The following is a 24,567-nucleotide window of genomic DNA, read 5'->3' as shown; positions in this document are numbered from 1 at the left end:
GACAACTTCAGTGCCCACGACTTTGAAGAGGCTACACTGGTTATCTGCTCACAAGAAATATTTTATATTTGGAAGTCACTTATTAGATCTTTCTACACATCAGACTTTAACTTTTCTTTAACCATCATGCATACCTACTGAACAATAACTGACCTGTGCCAGCTTCCATGCTTCACGTGTTTGTTTTTTACTTTTATGTAATGGTTCTTACGTGTTCGGTTTTAGTTTTGTAATGGTTTGTGCTTAAGAATTAATGGTTAAGAGAAGTCACATTAAACCTGATATCAGAATTATGGATATTAACTTAGTTCTTTTCTCTGCTAATGATACTGTCTTCTTAAATGAATCTTCTACAAACTTTCAAGACTTTAATAAAAATAAATAACTACTGTTATATGAAAATTTACATTACAAGATAAACTGTGAAAATGGGCATGGAAATAGTTTCATGTTTTGATAAATCTGTAGAATTAGTAAACCTTTGAGCTGTTTTTACAAATAACTTGCAATTATTAGTGAAAATAACAAATATATCTCCATATAAAGTTATATGGAATAGAGAAAGATTCTCCAAAATCTTTCTCTATTCTTAATACCTAAAGTAGCAAGATAGTGTTCAAACCAATTTTAACGTATGAATTAGAGAGTTAGGTTAAATACAAAACAGTTGATCAAAAATTGGAGACCACAGATAGCTGTTACGAAGATTAGGGGAGTGAATGGATGGCCTCAGTGATAGAACCATATTAAATTGGAAATATCAGAAAGGAACTGGATGTTATTATTATCCAAGAATATGTAAGCATAGCTTATCTAAGTCGGTATAGTTCCTTAAGCAGAATGGAAGATGAAAGAGTCACAGAACATAGGTATTTGAAGCAAAGATAACATGGAAAAAAATCTAGAGGGTCTAAGATCTGAATGGACTAAGAAAGTTGGAAGTTTTTCCACTTGGTTATACTATAAATTAAAGATACTAAGAAATTACCGTATTTGCCGGCATATAGGATGTGCCCCCTTTTTTGTACACATTTTTTAGGAAAAAAAAACTTTATCACTAAATATTATAATGAATTTACAGTATCTCAAATATAAAGTAATAAGTAGGTCTACTTTCAACAAATAGTTAATCTAACTGGGATTAGGTATTTGGATGTCTCCATAAATGAAGAGACACTTGAAACCTCTTCTAAATCAGAATATGAGTCCTCATACAACAAATTGTCCTCTGTACCATCCAGTACATTACTGATTCCACACTTCTTAAATGATTTAACCACTGTCTCAGTTTTCACATCATCCCATGAAGCTTTGACCCACTCACAAACTTGCAAAATGCTAGGTTTCTTCCCGATGTCATAACCTCAAAATCTGAAGACTGCATTCAGCTGTTCCACTTCTCCTTCATAAATCCCTTAAATGGTTTATTAATACAGACATCTAAAGGTTGAAGCTGACTAGTTAGACCTCCTGGAATTGCAGCTAACTGAGTTTTCAATTCCTTGAGTTTATTTGTAACCTTGTCTGTTCTGTGAGAACAAAACTGATCTCATACTAGCATGGCAGGCTTCTTCAACAGTCCTTTAGATGCCTAGACCAAATTTTATCTATCCATAACTTCATTCCTCCTCCATCCATCCAGCCTTTTGCGTGAACATGTACAAACACTCCTTTAAGCAGTTTTTCTTTGGGTAGCATCTTCCTTTTAACAATCAATAGTGGCGGCAATTTTGTCCCATCAGCACAGCAGGATAAACCAACCGTGTAGTGAGTTTTTTCGTGCCCCGAAGTTTTAATAGTAACACTTATAGTGCCCTTGGAATCTATAGTTTTGTTTGAGGACACATCAAAAGTCAGCGGAACCTCGTCCGTGTTTCTTATTTGTGCAAGTTCAAAATTTTCTCGTTTCCTTGCGTTAATGACAAATCGATGAAATTCAATCATTTTTTCTTCATATTCAGCTGGCATCTTTTGTGATATTTTTGCTTTAGTCCGCATACATAGCTGGTTTCTCTTCATGAATCTTGAACACCATGATGTTGATCCAGTAAAGTTGGTGATCCCTCTGTTAGTGGCTATCGCTTTTGCTTGATGAATAATCATTTTTGCAGACACTGAAAGTCCCGCTTTTCTGTGGTCTAAAATCCAAGTATTCAGTTCTGCCTCAAGTTCTGGCCATTTTGCAGTTCCACTTCATAGGTTATGTTTACTGTGAGTTGCTTTTTTAAATCCTCTTCCTGATTCCACCAAGTTCTTATCATTTCTCAGTTGTGGGTGGTCCGAAATGCCTATCTGCAGCCATTTTCAATGTTCTTTAGCATACGCAATCACACATAGCTTGTATGCAATACTGTAACAATGCCAACATTTTTCAGCCATAATTTGCCAAGAAATTTAGAGAAAATTTAATGGCAGAAATTTATCACCATTCACAACTGCGACAACAATCTGAAAGTTTAAACGAACAGGACACAGCTGTGATCGTCAATGATAGTGCATGCACATCCACTGAACTCTACGTCAGTGTTTCTCAAAGTGTGGTACCCCCGGAGGTACGTAAAAGGTCTTCAGGGGGTCGTGGCAATTTTCGGCTATGCATCATTAACGCATAGAATACGTGAAGTTATTTCTCAGCAAACAGTGAATTAGAGACAACTGGAATAAAAACAGCACTAACTAATGAATCGCGTCTCCCTCCTACAGAAAATGCTGTATGACTCGAGCAAAACCATATTTTGCCGGTGCAACATATGGTTTTGCTTGAGTGAACGTGTTAAAACGATGAAATATATATTGAATGTGTTTCAGATATTATACTAGGAATTCGGTTGAAGAGAATTAGCATTTCAACTCAACTGTCGGCTTGTCTTTGTCATTTAACAGCACAATCTTTTGTTAATACTGCACCAATCACATGAACACGGATGTCTGAAGTTTGAGAAACACTGCTCTACATAACTGAAATGCTCTCACACACATCGCAAGGAAGCAATAAAGAAATCACGTAACTCGGAACAGAGAAAATTTTCAGAAATGAAAATAATAAAAAACTGAGTATTGGTGTATAAGACGCACTCTGTTTTTCAGACCTATTTTCAAAGAAAAAAAGTGTCTTATACGCCGGCAAATACGGTATATACTTGGTTTAATCCTTTATCCAAGTGTAAGCAAACAATTTTGCAACTGAACTAATTTCAGGACTGGGGCAACTCATATAAAGAAGCTGAGGCTTCACATTGCTTGCCTTAGTATCCCATAATGCAAAGCACATTTCCTTGCAGACATGTATAATGCTGTGCATTATGGGAAGGGTGACTACCCAGACCAGCACTTGTATAAAGTAAAGCAAGACCTAAGGCAAGTAATGTGAAGTCTCAGCTTCTTTATACAAGTTGCCACAGTCCTGAAAATAGTTTAGGCACAAACTGGATTGCTTACACTTGGATAAAGGATTAAACCAAGTATATAAATTCTTGGTATCTTTAGTTTATAGTATAACCAAGTGGAAAAAACTTCCAACAACCTTCTCTAATATTTTAATATTAGAGAAGGTTGTTGGAATAAAGGATTAAACCAAGTATATAATTTCTTGGTATCTTTAATTTATGGACTAAGAATGCTTTAGAAGACAGAAATGTAAGAGTTGATCATGTTGAAGATTTGCCTTGATAAGTAACAACATGACTTGTAAGAAACTTGTTGATTGAAAACTGGTAAAGTAATTAACCTGTAATTGTGTTCCATGTCATAGTATCTTGTTGTACATCCTTGGGAGTACATATCACGATCTGACAGGTAAATCTTGTGTTAATTTAAGACTTGTCATGGGAGTTGCCCAGAAACATCATAATATACATATATCTTTCTCACAATTGCAACCAAATTTCATCATGGGAATAACTAACCATTATTAACAGTGCCTATCATACCTCTCCTTAAACTATTTCACTGGCGAAGAGCTGACAACCACTTCAATCAACCCATTCCACTCATTCACCACCTTTCTAGAAAAGAATCTAATCTCACATTTTTGCTAATTGAAACTTTACCTAACTTTCCATGATGACCTCTTGTTCTGTCACCACCTGCCATATACTGAAAATGTTACTCTATCTCCATTCTATAAAACCCTTTTAGAGCTCAAATGTTTCTGTCATGTCACCTCTTTTCCTTCTAATCTGCCAAATCTTCAATCTATCACTGTATGGAACATTCCACAATAAGAATATAATTTTTAATTAATAAGATTAAAATTTTTTTAAAAATAAAATTACAATTTTTTAAAATTAAGGTTATAAATTTTTTCATTTATTTTTTTATTCAGTTTTGATAAATTTTCAACCTTTTTTTTTTTTTTATTAGTTGGGGTCCAGATGATGATGGCCTAACTGTTGAAGGACCAAACTATTTAGCTAGGGTAAGCAGAAATTAATCCTTGTATTACTTTTTTGTAAAGTAGATTGTTTAAGTTACTGTTCAAATCTAAGTTATTTATATACAACTGATATATTTCTGCATGTAATGAAGTTGGTTGTAGAAATTTGTATACTTAAGGTCAAAACTAGGCAGTTAACAGGAATTCCTGAACATTATTAGTCCTCATCTTCATGTGATCCATGCTCTGAATGCTTGTATGGTCCTTTGGAAATGGTATACTTACATAGCACTAGACCCAGAAGAAAAGCCATTATAAATTTAATTCTAGTTTCTGACTAGAGAAACTTCTTTTTTTCCAAGACCTTTTTTCAAATTGGTTTTAACTGGTTCCCAAGTTAGTTGATTTTTGGCACATGCAAGTAGAGTTTTTATCTCAGAAACTTGGATTTTTAACTCTGCAACTTAAGAAATCAACCACAGAACTCATTATTTCAAACAGTAACAAATAGTGTTTAGGAAGGACCGTGAGATGTGGCAGTTGTCTGCCACACTCTCTGGATGCCTATGAAACATAGCTAGTCTTCGGCTAGCTGTGTGATGGCTACAGTGGAGATGGGCTTCCTTACCAGTCTTCAAAAGTTAGGGATAAAGAATGTTGTCTATGTTCTTTGGGGGAATAAATGGTGTTACCATCCCTCTAAACAAATCAGGATGGACTGACAGTTTGGAATTTAGCTGACGAAAGTTGAAACTTGGTTATACTATAAATTAAAGACACCGAGAAATTATATTCTTAGTTTAATCCTTTATGCAAGTGTAAGCAAACGAAGTTTGCACATGAAGTAACTTCACAACTGGGCAACTTGTGTACAGAGGCTAATGACTTCACATCACTTGCCTTAGTATTTCTTAATGCAAAGCACATATCCTTACAGACATGTATAATCCTATTCATTATGGGAAGGGTCACTACCCAGACTGGTTTCGACCTTTATTGAGGTCTCATCAGTGAGAGTCAGAACCAGAAGTGATACCAAAGTTGAAATAATGCAGAAGTCATATTTCCATATACAAGTAACCAAAAGGTGTCATACCTTATTACTAAAATACCCTGGATTAGTGATAGATGTTGAAAGTTTTTCCATTCGGTTATACTATAAATTAAAGATGCCAAGAAATTATATTCTTGGTGTAATCCTTTATCCAAGTGTAATCAAACAAAGTTTGTGCGTGAAGTAACTTCTGGGCAACTAATATATAAAGGCTAATGACTTCACATCACTTGCCTTAGTGGAATTTAGCTGACTTAATTGTATTCTTTATTAATTTAAACCATGCATATAGTATGATGGCACAACATAGCCAAATTTCATGCAGAGTATTGCAAGGTTGAACAGAGCCTCTGGTATTTTATCAGGTAGGAAAGTAGGATAAATGAAAACTTTTCTACTAGAATAACTTCAAATGTCAGAGAACTGAAAATAGACAGCTGTAATGGCTTGTAAGATGTAGAACTATAGAAACACTGGGTTGACACAGTTTGTTTTACTGAAATGAAAAAACCTAAAATAGACAAGATATTACTAAATCATATCCATATGGTTTATTCAGTTGATTATCAGGAAAAAGGAATGAATAACTATTGTAGCAACACTAAATGCAAAGATGAACTTCTTGAAATGGTAGGTAGTTTGAAGCAGTGGAAAAGACGTAGAACTACAGAAATACTGTGTTGACATAGTTTGTTTTACTCAGATGAAAAAGCCTAAAATAGACTAGATTGAATAACTATTGTATCAACACTAAATGCAAAGATGAACTTCTTGAAATGGTAGGCAGTTTGAAGCAGAGTGGTGTGAATTATTAAGACAATTACCATGTTAGAATAATAACTAATTTAACATAAATCAAGATAATTACCCAACATTTCAACATTGATGACTCGAATTTTCAAGACTCAAAAGGGATTCTGCACCCCCTGGTGCCGTAGGCACAAGGGTTAGTCACCAAGGGTTAATATTGATACAATAGTTATTCAATGATGATACAATGAATAACTATTGTATCAACACTAAATGCAAAAATGAACTTCTTGAAATAGTAGGCAGTTTGAAGCAGAGTGGTGTGAATTATTAAGACAACAACCATGTTAGAATAATAACTAATTTAACATAAATCAAGATAATTACCCAACATTTCAACATTCTTATTAAGTTCATAATTTGGAGCACACAAAGACTAGCAACATTACAATCTAACCGTACCAAAGTATCACCAGTTTGGTCAACTGTTAACATTACTAGCCTGACCTCTGGGTGGTGGCAGGGGGGGGGGGGTAATATATCAAACTGGAGTCCTATTATTTATATGGCTAGAGATCACTATCAGTTAATTGAAGAAACAGCATTATTGGCCAAATCAATATCTGAAATGTGGAGACTAAGCACCTGGAGTAGATGATTTTCAGTGAACAAATGTAGAGGTATAAAAATTTTACACTGGCTCCACTGCACGATATACACTGGTGTCAAAAACCTAAGGATAAATACTGTTTCTGAAAATTACAGCTGCAAATTCAGACAAATCAGCTTGTGGGCAATTTGTATAACTGATGATTTGGAGTAGAAAGTGGATACACATTCAAATTTTTGAATCATGTGCTTAAGGGGTCATGTGGTAGCATTTAACAGGATAAAAGGCAAAAGGTTGTGGTAGCAAATTGTGTTTGAAGAAAGCTTTGATGGCTTTTTCTACTTCAAGTATGGATATGTATTCCTGACTGTATGCCTGTTGAGTGTTTTTTACCACTGTGCTATCACTGCTTGTTTCATTTAGCAATTTCTCGAAGTAATTACTCCATACTTCAAGGATATCTTTTTTTCCTGTTTTCATGTCACCTTTATCATCTCTAACTCTTTTTACAGTACTCTTTCCTCCATTTCTAAGCTTCTTCAATAACCTCCAAAATATTTTGCCACCTTCTTGATATTTATTTTCTATGTTCTTGCCAAAGTCCTCCCATGAACTTTGCTTAGCTAGTTTTACAGTGTTTAGCTTTCTTACATTTGTCTCTGTATTCTCTAAAAGCACAGGCTGACTTATTTGCCAGGAACTTTTGATATGCTTTCTTCTTCTCCTTCACTACCTCTTTAACTTCCTGTGTCCACCATGAAGTTTTGATTTTTTCTATCTTTGCAGACAACCTCACCACATGCCTCTCTGGCTGAATCAATCAGCGTTTTCTTCAAGGCTTGCCACTGAATTTCCAAGGTTTGGTTCCTGTTCTCAAACTCTTTAATTTTTTCTTCAATAATCTTTGTGTATTTTAGTCTACAGTTCACATCTGAGAGCTGCTCAACATTTATTCACTTTAAAACTTTCTTACATGTTATTCTTTTCAGCACGAAATTCAGTTTTATCCTGCTCAAGACTAATTAGTGATCGCTTCCAATTTCAAAGCTATGTATACTCTGGTGTCCTGCACCAGGGAGAAAACACCACTATCAACAATAACATAGTCAATGAGACTTTTCTTATTTCTTGCCTCTTCTCTCCATGTGAATTTGTGCACATTTTTATGTTGGAACATGATGTTACAGTACTAAACAGAAATCCAACAAATATTTGCCATTATTATTAGCTTTGCTCTTTTCTCCAAATTTTCCTAATATATTTTTGTATGTCTGACAATCATTTCATACTCTGCTATTTAGCTGGTTCTTGTTGGTCCCAACAAGGACCAACTTTTCCTTTTTCATTGTGTCAGATGCTTTCTCTAAAGCATTAAAAAAATTCCTCCACTTCTACCTTAGTCGAACCTCCTGTGGGACCATAGGCACAAATAAGTCTCATTGTCCATTCCCCATTCTGATATTTGCCCACATCACTGTACTTGAGACTGCCTGCCATTCAAGTAGATTAGCCTTTTATTTAGTGTTGAATACAATAACTACTCCTTCTTTTCCTTGATTGTCATTGCCTGAATATAACATTTTGTATTTATTGCTCAGAAAGATCTCATCAGTTTTTGTCTTTTTTGTTTCAGTCACCCCTATTATGTCGATCTGGTACTTATCTAATTCCTCAGCTAGCTCCATTTCTTTGCCATTCTTCTTATGTTGATAGTACTGATCTTTAACTCTGGTGATGTTGAGCTGGGGTGTTTTTTCAGATTTGTTCCAGTAGCTGACTTTTCGCTGTTCACCCTGATGAAAACAACGGGAGCTTTGTTTAACCGGGCGATGCCCCAGTCGGCATGAAATTTTGTCATGTTGTACCATCATTTTATAATTTGGTTTATGCCAATAAGAATTACAATTTGGTTGGCTAAATCCTAAATTGCCAGCTCATCCTCGTTCGTTTAGTATCCAGGTAGATACCCAACAGGGTGCACCATGAGAAGGTGAGGATTGGACATTAGGTCAGAAGCCCTGGTCGGTTCTCTGCATTCCTTTAAAGGCAATGTGGAGGTCTCCTCTCAGTTATACAGCTTTGGCCCTTAAGCACTCCATATAGAACACATTTGGGATGCAATAAGGAGATGCATACTGCTTGCAATTCCCCTCCAGAAAACATACAAGGCCTTATCCTTCTTCTGAAGGAGGTGGAGTTTGCTAGTTTTCTGCAAGAACTCCTGAATCACTTCATGCTAAGCATGGTATTGTGTTGTGAGAGCTGCATCACAGTTCAAGGTGTGGTTCAACACACCGCAGTTCATCTCAGTTCAATATATTCTATACTCAAATGTCTCTCTACATAAGTTTTCTGTAAGCACTGTAGTATTAATTCCTTAACTACATCCTTAGGAAATTTGTAACTTTTGCCAAAAACATATCACAATTTAATTTGTACGAAATTTATGATATGCTTTGTGTAATATAATTTATTAGCATACTGGGAATAAATTTATGACAATTGGCTGTAGTCATGGAAATTTTTTCATATGCAGGTAAAAATGCGCTGGTGTCCAAAAGCTAGGGACAAACCTTAACTTTTGAACACCAGCATAGAAAGCTGAATTTCAGATAATTTAATAGCCCTTATAGTAATAATTATATAGTCTAAATCTATATAATCTATATAGGAAAATAAAATTGAATGTGTGAATTAAAGAAATTTTTGTGTTGAGTGTTCCAGCAAGATTTATACAAGCATACTTGAGAAGTATGTTTGTATAAACTTTATTCTAAAGTGACAAATAGTCACTTCAGAATAAAACATAGATAACTGGAAGAAGATATCCATATAGCCTTTAAGAAATGAAGAGATTCAACCACGACTGCTGACTCATTGTCCAGTCTTCATCGTCTTTTGTTGTGCTTGTTATTAGGCATTAGCCTTGGTACTGAATGAATGAGGATGGGCTGACTATTTGGGATTTAGTGAACCAAATTATATTTTGTACTGGCTTTAATCACAAAAAATGATAATACATGATGAAATGTCATGCCACTAGGGGACATTGCATGGTTAACAAAGACCCTTTTTTTTAATATCAGGGAAATAGGGTGAATAGCAAAGAATCAGCAACATAAATATTGATGTGTTATTTATCACACAAGAGAATGTATTTCTGCTGCTTCAGAGTCCAAGAACAGCGAGTGCTAAACCACTCCATCTGCTGTGCATGTGTTACCCTTCTTGATGTGTTGAGCTTGTGCACCTGCACAGCCATGGAAATCCATGTTTTTCAACTCCTGATGAACAGTTGTGGCTGGCATTGCTTGTAGAGTCCTTTCATAATTCAGTAGCAAGTGGCTCAACTGATGAGAGATGATTTTTTTGTTTTTCACCAACCACTTCAGCACTTGTAGTGCCCCTCTCTCTCTGTTTTTATGTGGCCTACAAGGTTGCTGCTGATGCTCTTAGGCACAATAACATCACTCGCAGTTGATCGGATAAGATGCAGCATGACAAAAAATTCTTGAACTGAGTTGTTGTGAAGGTGGCATCCTATGATAGTGCCATATTGAAAGTCACTGAGTTCTTCAGTATGGCCCATTTTACTGTTAATGTTTGTCCAAGACAATGCAAGACTGCACATTTCCTTTTATACCTATATGAGCCATGGTTGTGATGTTATAGCCATCTGCACTACTAAGAAGGGATGTCTGGATATTTTTGATTAGAGAGTGTAAGTATAAATTCACATAGAGAAATATAAAGCTGTATATTTTGCTATGCATAATGGGAAGAGATGCTAGCCATGCTGGTTTCAATCTTTATTAATGGAATCTAGACCCAGGAAGATACTAAGGTTAAATCAATGAAGAAATCATATTTTCCATATACAGAGAGTAAAATGAAAGTTGCTCACTTTGTTACAAAATAAATTAGTACTAGACAAGAAAAGAAATAAGAAATGATGAAGGAAACATGAAAATTGAAGATAATGATATTCTAGATGCTCAGTGCTAAATGAAACCAGCAGTGACAGCACTTTCCTAGAAAACATTTAAGAGGAATGCAGTCATTGCATTCCTCTTAAATGTTTTTAAGAGGAATGCAATGACTGAAATGTGGAAAGGTGGCTAGAGTAGATAATTTTCAACCGGAAATGCTCAAATATGGAGGTATAGACATTTTACAATGGCTGCACTGCATAATTCAAAATTCCTGGTCACAGGATCCAATTCCAGTTAATTGGAGTTGTGCTCTCTTATTATCTTTAAAAAGGAAAATGAAAATCAATGTGAGATGAGTTATTTCCTTACCGAGTATTTCTAGTAAAACTTATGCAAGCATACTCAGTAGGGAAATAACTTGGAAAAGAACAAGCTGGATTCAGGCCAAATAAAGGTTGTCAGGATCAGATTTTCACTTTAAGTCAAATAGTTGAGAAATCATGGAAATATAACAGGATCTGTATTTAACAGGCTAAATAGCCGTTAATTATATTAATAGTGTTTAAGAGGAGTAGCATGGGAATTTCTCAGAAACTATACTTAATTTTCCAAACTTAATTCCCCGTGTCTCAAACACGTCCCCATGTTCTCTCTCCCCCCCCCCCCCCCGTTTACATACAACCTTTCAGCAAGAGCTTGGATTTAGAAGGCATCTTTAAACCAAAAACAAGTTATGTACAAATTTTTCCACATTTTTTATTCTGCCATAATTGCTTTCTATACTCACCCATAATGCCCTAAAAATATATATACCCCCCCCCCCTTTTTGAGTTATGGTAGCCAATGTATTAAATATAAGGGACACTCCTAAACAAAAACAGGCTAAATAGCTGTTAATTATATTAATCTGTATTTAACTTTTGAAAAATTGTTCAGAACTAACTATATGGTGTAAATTGGGCATTATATCAAGCAATACATGGTCTGTGTTTGAGTTGTAAGTCAGCAGTTAGAATTGAAGGACTACAGGAAAATGGTCTGATGTAAAATTAAGTGTGAAACAGAGGTACACATTATCTCTACTGTTATTCATCATTTATATGGATCATGTTATGAAGGAAAGTGGTATTGAACCTAATATCGAAATTGTTGATTTTTTGATTCCTTTATGAAAAAGTGGGGTCTTCTAGAGTAACTAGGTGATACACCAGTATGACATTTCATTATGTTGTACTGTTAATTTTATTTGTAGTTTAAGTCAATATAGGATGCAGTTTGGTTGGCTGAGGTTCAAATTGTCAGCTCATTATAATTTTGTTTAGCACTTAGTAGATATATTTATTAGATAGATATAATATAAATTTCTTATAGTCTAACAAGTGCAAAATAAACTTCCAACATCTTTTTCTAAATCCAGAGTAATTTAATTATAAGGTGATACACCAGTTGGCAACTCGTATAGAGTAAATATGATCTCTTCATTGCTTCTGCCTTAGTATCACTACTCTGGGTCCGCCTCCCACTGATGAGACCTCAATAATGGTCGAAACTGGTCTGGGTAGTGGCCCTTCCCTTAATGCATAGCAGTATACATGTCCGCAAGGAAATGTGCTTTGCATTATGGGAGATACTGAGACAAGGAGTGATGAGAGCTTGGTCCACCTTTGCTACGAGTCGCCAAGGGATGTACCACCTTACCTCAGTCCTGAAGATATTTTCAGACCAAACTTTGTTTGCTTACACTTGGATAAAGGATTAAACTAAATTTATTATAGTCTAACCAAGTGTAAAATAAACTTCCAAAATGTCAGAACCCTCATTAGGTTTCAACATTTCTTTGTCTTATTGGTAGTTTCCTTCCAGTTATCTAGCTTCAGCAATCTCTTATGCTCTATGTTTAAACTGAAATTATTAAATTCATCTGTTTACTTTACAGCTAACAATATACTTCTAACTAAATGCATTAAAGTTTTCAGGACTTGTTATAACAGCTGTTGTATATATCTTGCGTCACTCAACGAATCCTTGACTCCCTCAAGATCACTGTCAGTGATCTTGAGGGAGTCAAGGACTTGAGGGAGACTTGAGAGAGATACTGGAAGTCAGTATCAACAATGCCCTTTGTTTTGAAAGACCTGGGTTGGAATACTCCCTAATATGAAGAATCTTTATTAGCGATCTTCAAGTTAAGGTGAGTTGCTCTTCACATAGAGGTAGCAAGGTGTCCCCCCCCTCAAAGTTTGGGTTTCCATTTCACAAAAGAGGTAAACCAACCAGAAGAACAGATGCAATTTACAGACAATGCAGATAGGATAATAAACATCCTATCATAAGCTGTAATCAGGTTTCTAAGAAGCCAAGTTACTTGACTGTGACAGGCCATTGAGCTAACACAAAAAGAGAAGATGGGATGGGATATTGCAGCTCTCATCCATATTTTGAATGGGAACAACGTAACTTAATGAGATTGAAGACAAGTTGTTCTTCCCATTACTTGTTATTATTGTATGCAATTCGGTTCATGAATTTTGAGTGAATATACAAAAGATATTTAAGTTACGGATAGTTAACAAGAACAAACATGCACAACAGAACTAGGATGTACGTTAGATTATCAGCATTTACTGATGATGTGATATCTATCCTTTTTCTCCTTTCTTCTGTTAATTTGTTTCTAATATTAATCCAACCAGGGAAAAAACCTTGTAGAGGATTATATTTTGATTGGTTAAAATAGGTAAAAAAATACAGTTTTAAAATCTCTACCACAAAGACAAATCTTGTTTTCTTTGAATGGATTAGTGGCCTTCACTAGAGTTTAAAAAAGTTATCTAATAAGTTATTGCTTGCTCTGTATTCAGCTGCTTTCACAACTGAGGACTGCAAGCAGTAACTAATTAGATAGTCTTTGCAGATGATTTTCACTAGCATCAAAGTTACTCTGGAATGACTTCTAATGGGACTATATTGATTAAGTACATATAAGAAACAACTATGTTATACCAACTAGTTGGTATAACATACCATATTTTCCGGTGTATAAGACGCACCCAAGAAATTTAATACAATTTTCTGGAAAAAACCTAAACTTTAAAGTATGATTTAAAAAAAAAAATGAATAAAATAATAGGTAATTTTTAATAGTAAACTGACCTTTCAGAAACCTGCAAAACCCATGTCACTGTCATCTTACTCTTCTCTATCATCATTAATTTCTTCTCTTTCTTCTTCATTTTGTTCTTCATCATCATCTTCATATAAGAAATGATCTTCACTTCCATCAAGGGCATTGCTAATTCCACATTTCAAGAAAGATTTAACAATAGTTTGTTCATTCATTTTCGACCAAGATGTCTTAACCCACTCGCACACCTTGAGAGATTGATGGCCGTTTCAGGGCACCCTTTGGTGTTGCTGATGTACACCGGCATTCATCATCCACCTGTTCCACTCTTCTCTCATAAAGACTTTAAAGGGTTTGTTTAAAGATACATCAAGTGGCTGCAGTTGTGATGTAAGTCGTCCTGGTATGACAGCCAATTCAGTATTGCACTCTTGGAATTTTTGAATCCTTCAGATGAGCCTGGAACTGATCAAATACAAGAAGAGCTTCCTTCTTTAGTAGTGTGCCATTCCTTCTTTTCCATACTTTATCTATCCGCACTTTCATCCATCCAACCTTTTTCATGCACATGTTCAATCAGTCCTGTTGGTATTTTTTCTGTAGGCAGAGTCTTTCGCTTAAACATTATCATTGGCGGAAGCTTCGTACCATCAGCACAACATGCAAGAACTACAGTGTAGTGTATTTTTTCGTGTCCACTGGTTTTGATTGTAATGCTTTTCTCACCTTTCTCAGCTACAGTTCTATTTGAGAGAATATCAAAGGTTAGGGGCGTTTCATCCATATTGGCTATCTGTCCCATTTCAAAATTGTAATTTTTTCGATGTTGAATCACATATTTATGAAAAGAAATAATTTTGTCTTCGTATTCTTTTGGCATTTTTTGACTGGTTTTTGTACGCATACAAAGTCCACTGCATTTCATGAAACAGTAACACCATGACGCACCACCTTTAAAATCTTCAATGTTACGCTCACAGGCTACTTTGACTGCATGTGTACGAATCATTTTTGTTGAAATAACAATGCCATTTTGCCAATTTTCTTGCACCCATTTCAAAACTTCAGTCTCTAGTTCTGGCCACTTCGCAGTTTTTCCACGTTTCGCGCGCTTTTCATTACACAAATTGTACAAAATCTCCTTCTGACCACGCCAAGTTCTAATAATTTTTTCTGTAGGCGGAGGTCCAAAATGTCTTTCAGCTTCCCTATTCCTATGTTCTTCTGCATGTTTTACAACCTGCAATTTGTAACTTGAAGTATATGAATGTCACCTATTTTTTTCCATCACTAAAATCTACGGGGAAATATCAAACTGAACACAAAATATCTCAACATGTCAACTCAATACTGATAAACATCGGTAACTGATTACTTGGATAAGATATTATGAAACTTGAATAGGGACTCCCCGTTCTTAGCCAATGATGCGCTAGAAGTCAAGTGAAGGTCACGCATCAATTTGATCGCACCATTAACCGCCTATAAAGATCTTGGAACATAAAAGGGAGTGCGTATGACTTTGAAAAGAGGAAACAATTTTTACCTTCATTATATAAGATGCACCCCATTTTTAAGATGAATTTTTAAGGTAAAAAAGTGCGTCTTATACACTGGAAAATACGGTAGTTGTTTCTTATATGTACTTGATCAATATAGTCTTATTAGAAATCATTCCATAACTTTTGTGGTCAAGAAAATTAAACGTTTTTTAACATTAAAGTTACTCATTTCTTACTGTAGGTTATCTTCATCTGAGTATGGATTCTTTGACACTTGAGACACCTCCACTTGCATTTTTCCTGATTTTAGTAAGTCAAATGCATCAGTCTTTGAAATGTGATAGATGCATACATGCATGCATCTATCAAATTCCTAATATATAAAATTAAGTACCAACTTTCAATCTTGTTATACTGAGCCCTATATCAGGGTGTGTGTGTGGGGGACATACTTGAGAGTCCTGTAACTCAGTAAACATTGAAATATGCCCATTGGTTGAAAAGTCTGGATTCAGATCCCATCTAGGACATGTGGAACATTTATAGTAACTTTCCAGCTGAGGTTGAGTTAACTAGTCTCATGGTAAGGTTTTTCATCCCATGAAAAAGACAAACCAGATAGAGAACACATGCAATTTGACAAACAAGCATTATGTTCTTGTAATCTGTTGGCAAGCACATGGGTTTGGATGTCAGGTTGGTCAACTGGATTCAGGATTGGCTGTCTGATAGGTATCAGAGAGTTGTGTATGGCGGGACAGTTTCAAGGAGGCTCTAGCAAGTGGGGTCCCACAGGGCTCAGTACTGGGACCTATTTTGTTTAACCTTTATATATCAATGACATTGTCAGTGTATGGCAGGGAGATATTCAGTTGTTTGCGGATGATGTGAAGCTGGGAAGGGTTATTAGTAATAGTGCAGATGTGGTAGTCATGCAAGAGGATTTGAATGAATAAGCTAGACAGATGGACGAATGAATGGGGATGTTGGTTTAATGCAGCAAAATGTAAGGTCTTGAGGTTTGGGTCACATTGATGGGAGGCTGCATACTCGATTGGAAGAGCTGTACTGGAGGAAGTAGGGGGAGACGAGATCTGGGGGTGATGATTGATAGAAAACTGAAATTCCAGGGACATATTGCAAAGGTGGTGAAGGTAACACAGAGGATTGCTGCAATAATGAGAAGGACACTGACCTGCAGAGATAAAAGAATTATCATTCCGTTGTATAAAACCCTGATCAGATCACACTTAGACTATTGTTTTCAGATTTGGTCCCCAGGATTTGAAGAGGATAAATTAACTGTGGAAAGGGTACAGAGGCTGATAACAAAGACAGTTTCAGGACTATGCGATGTTAATTATGAGGATCGGCTGAGGGAATGTGGACTGCAGAGTTTGATGGATAGAAGGAGGAGAGGTGATATGATTGAGACTTTTAAACTGTTGAGAGGTGGTTACAGGGTTGACACTGGGGAGTTCTTTCGCTTGGTTGAACAGTGGGAGGGAGTGATGACAAGGGGCCATCCTTGGAAGTTACGAAAGGAAACTGTGAGCAAGAGGATGAAGAGTGGTTTCTTTGCATGGAGGGTGGTTGAACCTTGGAATGCATTGCCTGATAGAGTGGTGAGAGCGAGAATGGTCAATGAGTTTAAGGAGTGGTATGATAGACTTTGTGTTTCTTAGGAGGGACCTCCCATGATGAGTCTTGATAGACTTGTGTTTCCTAGGAAGGACCTCCCGCGATGAGTCTTTTGACTCCTTGGAGGCCTAAATAATAATAATAATAAAGTAAACTTGGCTTTGTGTAAACTTAATGCTATAATAGTATGTGATTGATCCTGTTTACTTGATTGTGACAGGCTAACATGTTAGGAAGATGATGATGGAGATGCATTTCATTGAATTTCAGTTGCAGCTTACTTACAGACATGCTATCAGGAATAGGTTGAAGTTTGAGACTTTGCCAAAGGTATGACTGATCTTGTTCTGTTCATGGTCATACTATCACTTTTTTTTTGACAATTGCCAAATGCTCATTTAGGCCACCTTTCACATTTTATATATTCAGTCTTTTATATATTCAGTATATTAACTGCTACTCCAACATCTTTACTTCCTTATTCAGTAACTTCTCAATGCTTAATACCAATTTCATTTAATTGTAGTTAATTTTTTCTGTATCCCAAAAATTTTTAAATCATACATTTATCTTTTCATATCTCAGTTGCCATACATTTATCAGCAATTAACTTCAGTTCACTGTTATTATGGCTCACCTGTCTGTAACACTTAGTTTTACCAGTCACACTCACCTTTTCATTAATTATATAGCTCATTCACTTGCATTTCTTATACTGCCATCAAGGTATTTATACCCACTAACAACAAATGATTTGGTCATCTTTACTCACTCTCAATCATAGTTATCCTTATTATAACATAGAAGACATTTCATTTTCTCTCTCTCACACACACATACCATTCCTTTTAATTAGTGAATCCATACATTTGTTCTTATTTCATACTTTCTTTTTTTGCTAAACTGTATTTGAACTCATTCCTGTTCTCTTTCACTTCATTCTTTTAATTATCGTAGTTACTAATTATCCTTGTAGTTTTTACACATGCATACATTCTATATTGTTTATATTCCTATTATTTTTAGAAAGCATTAAAACATGGAATTGATATGGGACGAAATGGATATGGATCTATTTTTGTAGTTGCTAGTGGAAATGGTGGTGTGAGTTATGACAATTGTAATTTTGATGGTTATGCAAACTCCATCTATACTGTAACCATTGGTGAGTCTTTAATATAATATGAACATATAGTAGATAATACACTTCTAATATGTGATAAAATAATATTTTTCCTTATTGTTATAACAGTTGTAATATGATGAAGATGAATTTCATCCTGGAGAGGAGAAATTTTGGGAAACACCTAAGCAGTTTATATGGAACCGTTGCATTTACATGCTTAGTTAGGACTGTTTTTTTTTTTTTAACTTTTTAATATTTGTTAATTTTAGAAATAACTTTTTTTTGGGGGGGGGGGGGGAGGGGTTTCTCATACTGCCTGATGATAAAAGAATAGATAAATACTATCAGTTGTAATAGTTTCTGGTTATAGTCAAGAGATTTTGAAGGTAGAGACCATGATGTGTAGTGTAGGAAACAAATTTGACACAAAAATGGCAAAATTATGGTCTTGAGGCAATGTATTAGTTACCTTATCCATCCACACATCCACATAAATCACTATATGCATATTCTGTGAAAAAGGTTTTTATAACAAACAATTCCTTAACTCTGGACTATGAAAGAACCATAAAAGATTTTTGGTGCTTCTACTTGAACTTTTTAGGTGTTTGATCACCCACGAAATTATAAGGATAGAGTAGCATCTTGCAACATGCTTGATCCTTTGGCTTCATTAAAATGGTAAGCGTGCAGTTAGTTTCATATTTTTATAAGGAGATGTAGATAGGCATTTATAGGAAAAACAATTAGATAATAAGGAGAATAGTAAAAGTCAGTTCAATTAGAAGCTTAAAATTTAGTTTCCATATTTTTTACAATGAGCTATACACAGTCATTTAGAGAGGAAAAAAAAGAACTAGAAAATATACAGAAAGTAACTTCATGCATGGTTTCTTTAAATATTCACACTTTCATTTAGAGAAAGCATGAAGTTACTTTCCACATATTTTCTAGTTGCATTTTTTCTAAATACCTATCTATATCTATCCCCTTGTAGTAAAATAAAGACACCAATTTCATACTTTCTAATAACATTAGAAATTGACCTCTTCCAATAAATTAATGATGCTAAGAAATTATATTCTTGGTTTAATCCTTTATCCAAGTGTAGGCAAACAAAGTGCAGGGCAACTCATATATAGAGGCTAATGACCTCACATCACTTGCCTTGGTATCCCATAATGCAAAGCACATATCCTTACCAAACTGTATAATGCTATTATGGGAAAGGTGTAAGCAAATACCCAGATTAATTTCAACCGTCATTGAGGTCTCATCAGTGGGAGAAAGACCCAGAGGTGATATCAAGGTTGAAGTAATGCAGAAGAGAAGTCATATTCCATATGCAAATAGCCAAAAAGTGTCACACCCTATTATTAAAATACTCTGGATTAGAGATAGTTGTTGCAAGTTTTTCCACTTAGTTATACTATAAATTAATGATGGCAAGAAATTATATTCTTGATTTAATCCTTATACCAAGTAAGCAAACAAAGTTTGCACCTGAAGTATTTTCAGTACAGGGCAACTCATATATATAGAGGCTAATTCTTGGCATCATTAATTTATAGTATAACCAAGTAGAAAACTTCCAACAACTTGCCTCATGCAAAAAAAATTTAAAATAATAAAAAAAAATACAGAAGTAATTGCACATTTTACATGAAGCCAAACAGTCAACTTCAACCTCCATGCTGCACAATGCTGCCTGAGCAGAAGATGCCATTACCATCTTTATGATTCCATGGTTGATTAACAGCTAAAAGAATGCACTTTTCAAAACTCAATGTCTTATAAGAACACAGTGTGCAAAAACATTTCTGTGTATATTTTTATAGTCCAGAGGTAAAGAATTGCTTGTGAACTGTAAAAGAATGCAAAACAAAATGATAGCTATTTATTGCTAATCGCTTTCCAATAAACACCAGTGTCAACTAACACACCTTTGGCATTGTTTGATTTAAAAAATGACACAATTACTTTCAAAAGCATTATGAGGACTTTTCAAGAATGATCTGATAAGCATTTCAGAATATTTTCCTTCCAAAAATTAGAAAAAGAAAAAAAGAAATTTAAATGTGTTGACTCCAATGTTTGCATCACTGCTGATATGAAGCCTTTTTATGATGCCATCACTGAAGTTATTGTATGAAAGAAGTCAACAATGTCATTCTTCCATGAAAGTTATTACTCTGTTTTTTTATTTTTTTTTTATTTTTGCATTCTAATAAATCACTCTAATGATTTATTAGAATGGGAAAAAAAAAAAAAGATTAACAATGTCAGATTGTTTTCTGACATCTTCAGTTCACAACTCAATCTGCCATATATATAATCACCAATTTTTTGATTGAAGACTACAGATTTAATTTCTAACAACTCTCAGGTACATGTTGAAATTGGATTAAATTTTCAAACCAATTCAAAATTAAAATGAAGTTCTTTTCTTATTATGATTGACATCAAACCTCCTTGGAGTCAAAAGATTCATAATGAGAGGTTCATTCTCTCTACCAAACAAGATCATCCAACCATGCCTTAAACTCATTTACAGTTTCTGCACTCACCAGACCCTCAGGCAGTTCATTCCACTCACTAGCCACTCTCCATGCAAAGAAGGACCTTCTCCTCACTCACTTGCTCAAACTCTCCTTAGACAGCTTTCAGGGATCTACCCCTGTTTCCTCTATGCAATGAAAAATCTCCATGTCACTCTGGTAACAACCTTTCACCAACTTATACATCTCAATCATGTTTCCTCTCCTATTCAAAAGGCTCCACAATTGCATTCCTTCAATCTGTCCTCATATTCCACCTTCCATAGACTGGACAGTGACCTAGCGAACCTTCTTGGGACCCTCTCTAATATCCCCAATATATCCTCATCCTCTTGAAAACCAGGCAACCAAATCTACACACACACAGACAGTAGTCTGTATATTGCTTGATCAACCCCTTATATAAGAGAACTACAACCTCTTTGCTTCTGCATAGATTAATTTGTAAGTCTGAAATATCAGAAGGAAGAAACTGCCACAATATTAAACCAATAACTGAGTCCAACCACAAAAGCAAGGTTATAAATTTAACTAGTACACCATTAACAAATGATGAACTAAATATTTTGTCTTGTATCCTCGACTATACCTGACTTACAAATCATGGTAAATGTAGAAAAATGTATTGGAGAATTATGTATAGATGATGCTAATAATAAATATTCCTATGAAGAACAAATTGGATTTAGAAATAGAAGCACAATAGATGCAATTTTCATATTAAACAGATTAGCAGATATTATGAGAGAGAAAAATAAAAAACTCTACTGCTGTTTTATTGACTTCAAACAAGCTTTTGACTCAATAAACAGAAGCAAACTCATTAAAATTCTAGAAAACAGAAGGTTCAACAAATACCTATTGTATCAAGAATTACTATTCAGAAACACAAGCAGTATTGAAATACAAAAACATAGAAACAGATCAAATAGCAATTAAAAAAGGAGTTATGCAAGGCTGCCCAGTGTCACCATATTTGTTTAACCTGTACCCTACAGATGTGTGAAGGCATAACTGTAAATGGAAGAAATATAACACATTTAAAGTATGCTGATGACATAGTAATCACTACAAACAGTCAAGAAAAATTAGAAAATATCCTGACCAAGCTATATCAAACAAGTAACAAATATGATATGAAAATCAATTTTAGTAAAACAAAACTAAATAGGAAGAATGGTAATAGGAAGAAAAATAAAAGCAATCCAAATGAAAATAGGAAACAATAATATAGAACATGTAAAGAAATTCAATTACATAGGCTCAATGATCACTGAAGATCTAGACTATTTCAAAACCATAAAACATAAAATCAGTAATGGATGGATAACAATAGGCAGAATACAAAAAGTATGGAACAATAAAAGATTAAGCAAAGAACTCAAACTAAAGATATACAAAACAATAATTCCCACAGTACTCTATAGCTCAGGATGCTGGATCTTAAGAAAAAAAGAAATGGAAATGGAAAAGAGAAAAACTTAACTTTAAAGAAATAATAATTACACACACACAAAAAAAAGAGCCAACTTAGCTGGTTTGGACATGTTTCAAGAATGAACCCAGAAAGACTATCAAACATATTATTAAATGGTAGAATTGAAGGACAGCCCAGAAGAGGAAGACCGAGAAAGAAATGGATTGACAACATTAAAGAAAGCACCCACTTAAACTACATAAAAAAACAACAGAAAGAAATGGCAAAAATTCGTCTTTGAGGAACTCAACCTGCCAAGAGTGGATGAGAAGAAGAAGAAGATGATGATGATGCTAATAAATCAAATTTTATACACGGCAAAACTACCTCCTTTAAATAATACCCTTTTCAGAAGTATCAAGATCTTTGTTCCCTATGTCAAAAAAAACAATATTGTCATCACAAAGGCTGATCAAGTAATGTTACTGTTGTCATGAATATCACCAAGTCATCATTTATTTATAATTTACAATTATAAATAGGGGAACCAATCGGAACAAATAAGTAGTCTGTGTACACTAAGATGGGACTTGGAGGTTCTTATGATGTGAAGGAAAACCAGGCTTCTCCGTCATATGCTAACTGATGGATCTCTGATGTGGAGAGTTGGGGGGGGGGAAGCTAGGAGAATATTGCTGATGTATTTCCAATATTGAGTTCAGGATCTGCCTCTTTCTTTTTCCATTAGGGGCATAGAGGACCAGAGCATCAAAAGGTGCAGAGGATGGGTGTCTGAGTTGGTGGCCAAGCCATTTTATTTGGTTTCTTTAGACAGTGCTGACTAGATGATCTTGCTGGGCTTCATCTAATATAGTAGAGTTAAGAATGTGGTCTTGCCAGGAGTAATCCAGGATATTTCTTAGACAAATAGTTCTAAAGCTATTTATAATATCTTTGTAATTAGAAAGATATTATAAATAAGCCATATAGAAAGATAGACTGGCTGGCACACTTGTAAAGACGAATCTTCATCTCCTTTGAGATGAGGCTCACCGATATATCTTATTAAGAGATAGATCAACCTACAGTGTTATCAGCAGAGATCCAACAAAAAGTCAAATCAATATATTAAATAAATTATTAGACAGTGTACAATCATGGGATGCCACTACTGTTGGTAATTTACGGATTCGTCGTGCCATCTGCCTTGTCTCTGTATTCCTAAAATGCATAAAGATGGCAATCCACTACACTGAGTAGTGGACTGTATTGGCTCTCCATCTTACTACCTTGCAAAACATTTCTCTCGTCATCTTTGAAATCTTACTGGCCATACCAGCTCTTACATCAAAAACAGCCTTTTGACTCCATCTTACCACCTTGTAAAACATTTTTCTCGTCATCTTTGAAATCTTACTGGCCATACCAGCTCTTACATCAAAAACAGCCTTCACTTCATGCAAAAATAAAAGATCTGCATTTTTCTAATGAGATTATGGTTTCTTTTGATATATAGTCTCCCTATTCACCAACATATCATCGCTGAGAAGTTTTTATAACAGATTATAAAAACTTCTCAGTTTTTATAATCTGTTTTCAAAGAAGACATTATCAACCTATTTCAATTTCTCATCAACGCAGGCTATTTTATGTGGCATAGTAAGTTGTTCAAACAAATAGAAGGAACAGCAATGGGCTGTCCTGTCTCACCAGCCTTAGTTAATTATTTCATGGAGCATCTAGAAAAATAACTCTTTAGTGCTATATTTCCTCAACTTTGTATATGGTTGCATTTTGTCGATAGTATATTGTGATCTGGCCCCACACTGAGTCAGAATTATTTCAGTTCCTATTGAAAATAAACTTCTTGTACTCCCATAACATGAATCCAATAATCAACTACCCTTTTTAAATACCATAATGATTTGTCCCACAGGGCATGTTGAATTTTCAGTTTATCAGAAGTCAACTTTTACTGGCAGATATATCATTCACTCATCTTTCCACTATCATTCATCACAAAAAATGGGTATTATTAAGAGTGTCTTAATAATACTCATTAAGGTATTAAGTGCAATAATACCTTAATGGGTATTATTAATGGGTCTCTTGTGCACAGAGCTCATATGATCTGTTCTTCTGATCCACTTTTTTTTAGATGAATTGAATAAAATTAAAAGCAATCTGGTATATAATGGATAAAACAAAACTACCATTCAAAAATTTTTTGATTATCATTCTTCTTCCAGACTAATTCAATGTGAAAACAATTTCAATACCCTACCTTAAAGGAACCTCAGAACAAATAGCAAGGATTCTTCATAAATTCTAGCTATATGCTTCCTTCAAACTAGCTCAGAAACTGTCTTTCTTCCTACGATCAAGTTTAGAATACATTATCACCCCTTTCTTTCCTTATGTTTTCATCAAATACCCTGTTCATGACATCTTTCCTATTTTGGACAGATTGGCCATTCT

At 34.9% G+C, this 24,567-nt stretch overlaps 1 protein-coding gene across 3 annotated transcripts in view; it reads left to right on the top strand.

The window, feature by feature from the left end:
* LOC150093908 (proprotein convertase subtilisin/kexin type 7-like) overlaps positions 1 to 24,567 on the top strand; it is a 261,148-nt gene that overhangs the window by 84,584 nt on the left and 151,997 nt on the right. For all 3 annotated transcript variants that reach the window (XR_016550296.1, XM_090412667.1, XM_090412668.1), the window contains exons 7-8: positions 4,363 to 4,417; positions 18,015 to 18,153. Coding sequence is in view for 2 of the 3 variants with exons in the window: in XM_090412667.1 (XP_090268793.1) it covers positions 4,363 to 4,417; positions 18,015 to 18,153 (194 nt within the window). In the remaining variant the exon portion in view is untranslated. The remainder of the gene's footprint in view (positions 1 to 4,362; positions 4,418 to 18,014; positions 18,154 to 24,567) is intronic.

The sequence above is a fragment of the Typopeltis vanoorti genome, chromosome 23, assembly GCF_054136105.1.
Source record: "Typopeltis vanoorti isolate ZY-2024b chromosome 23, IOZ_Tvanoo_1.0, whole genome shotgun sequence".
NCBI lineage: Eukaryota > Metazoa > Arthropoda > Arachnida > Uropygi > Thelyphonidae > Typopeltis > Typopeltis vanoorti.
Note: the sequence above shows the minus strand (reverse complement) of the source record. Positions and strands in the feature narration are given on the sequence as shown.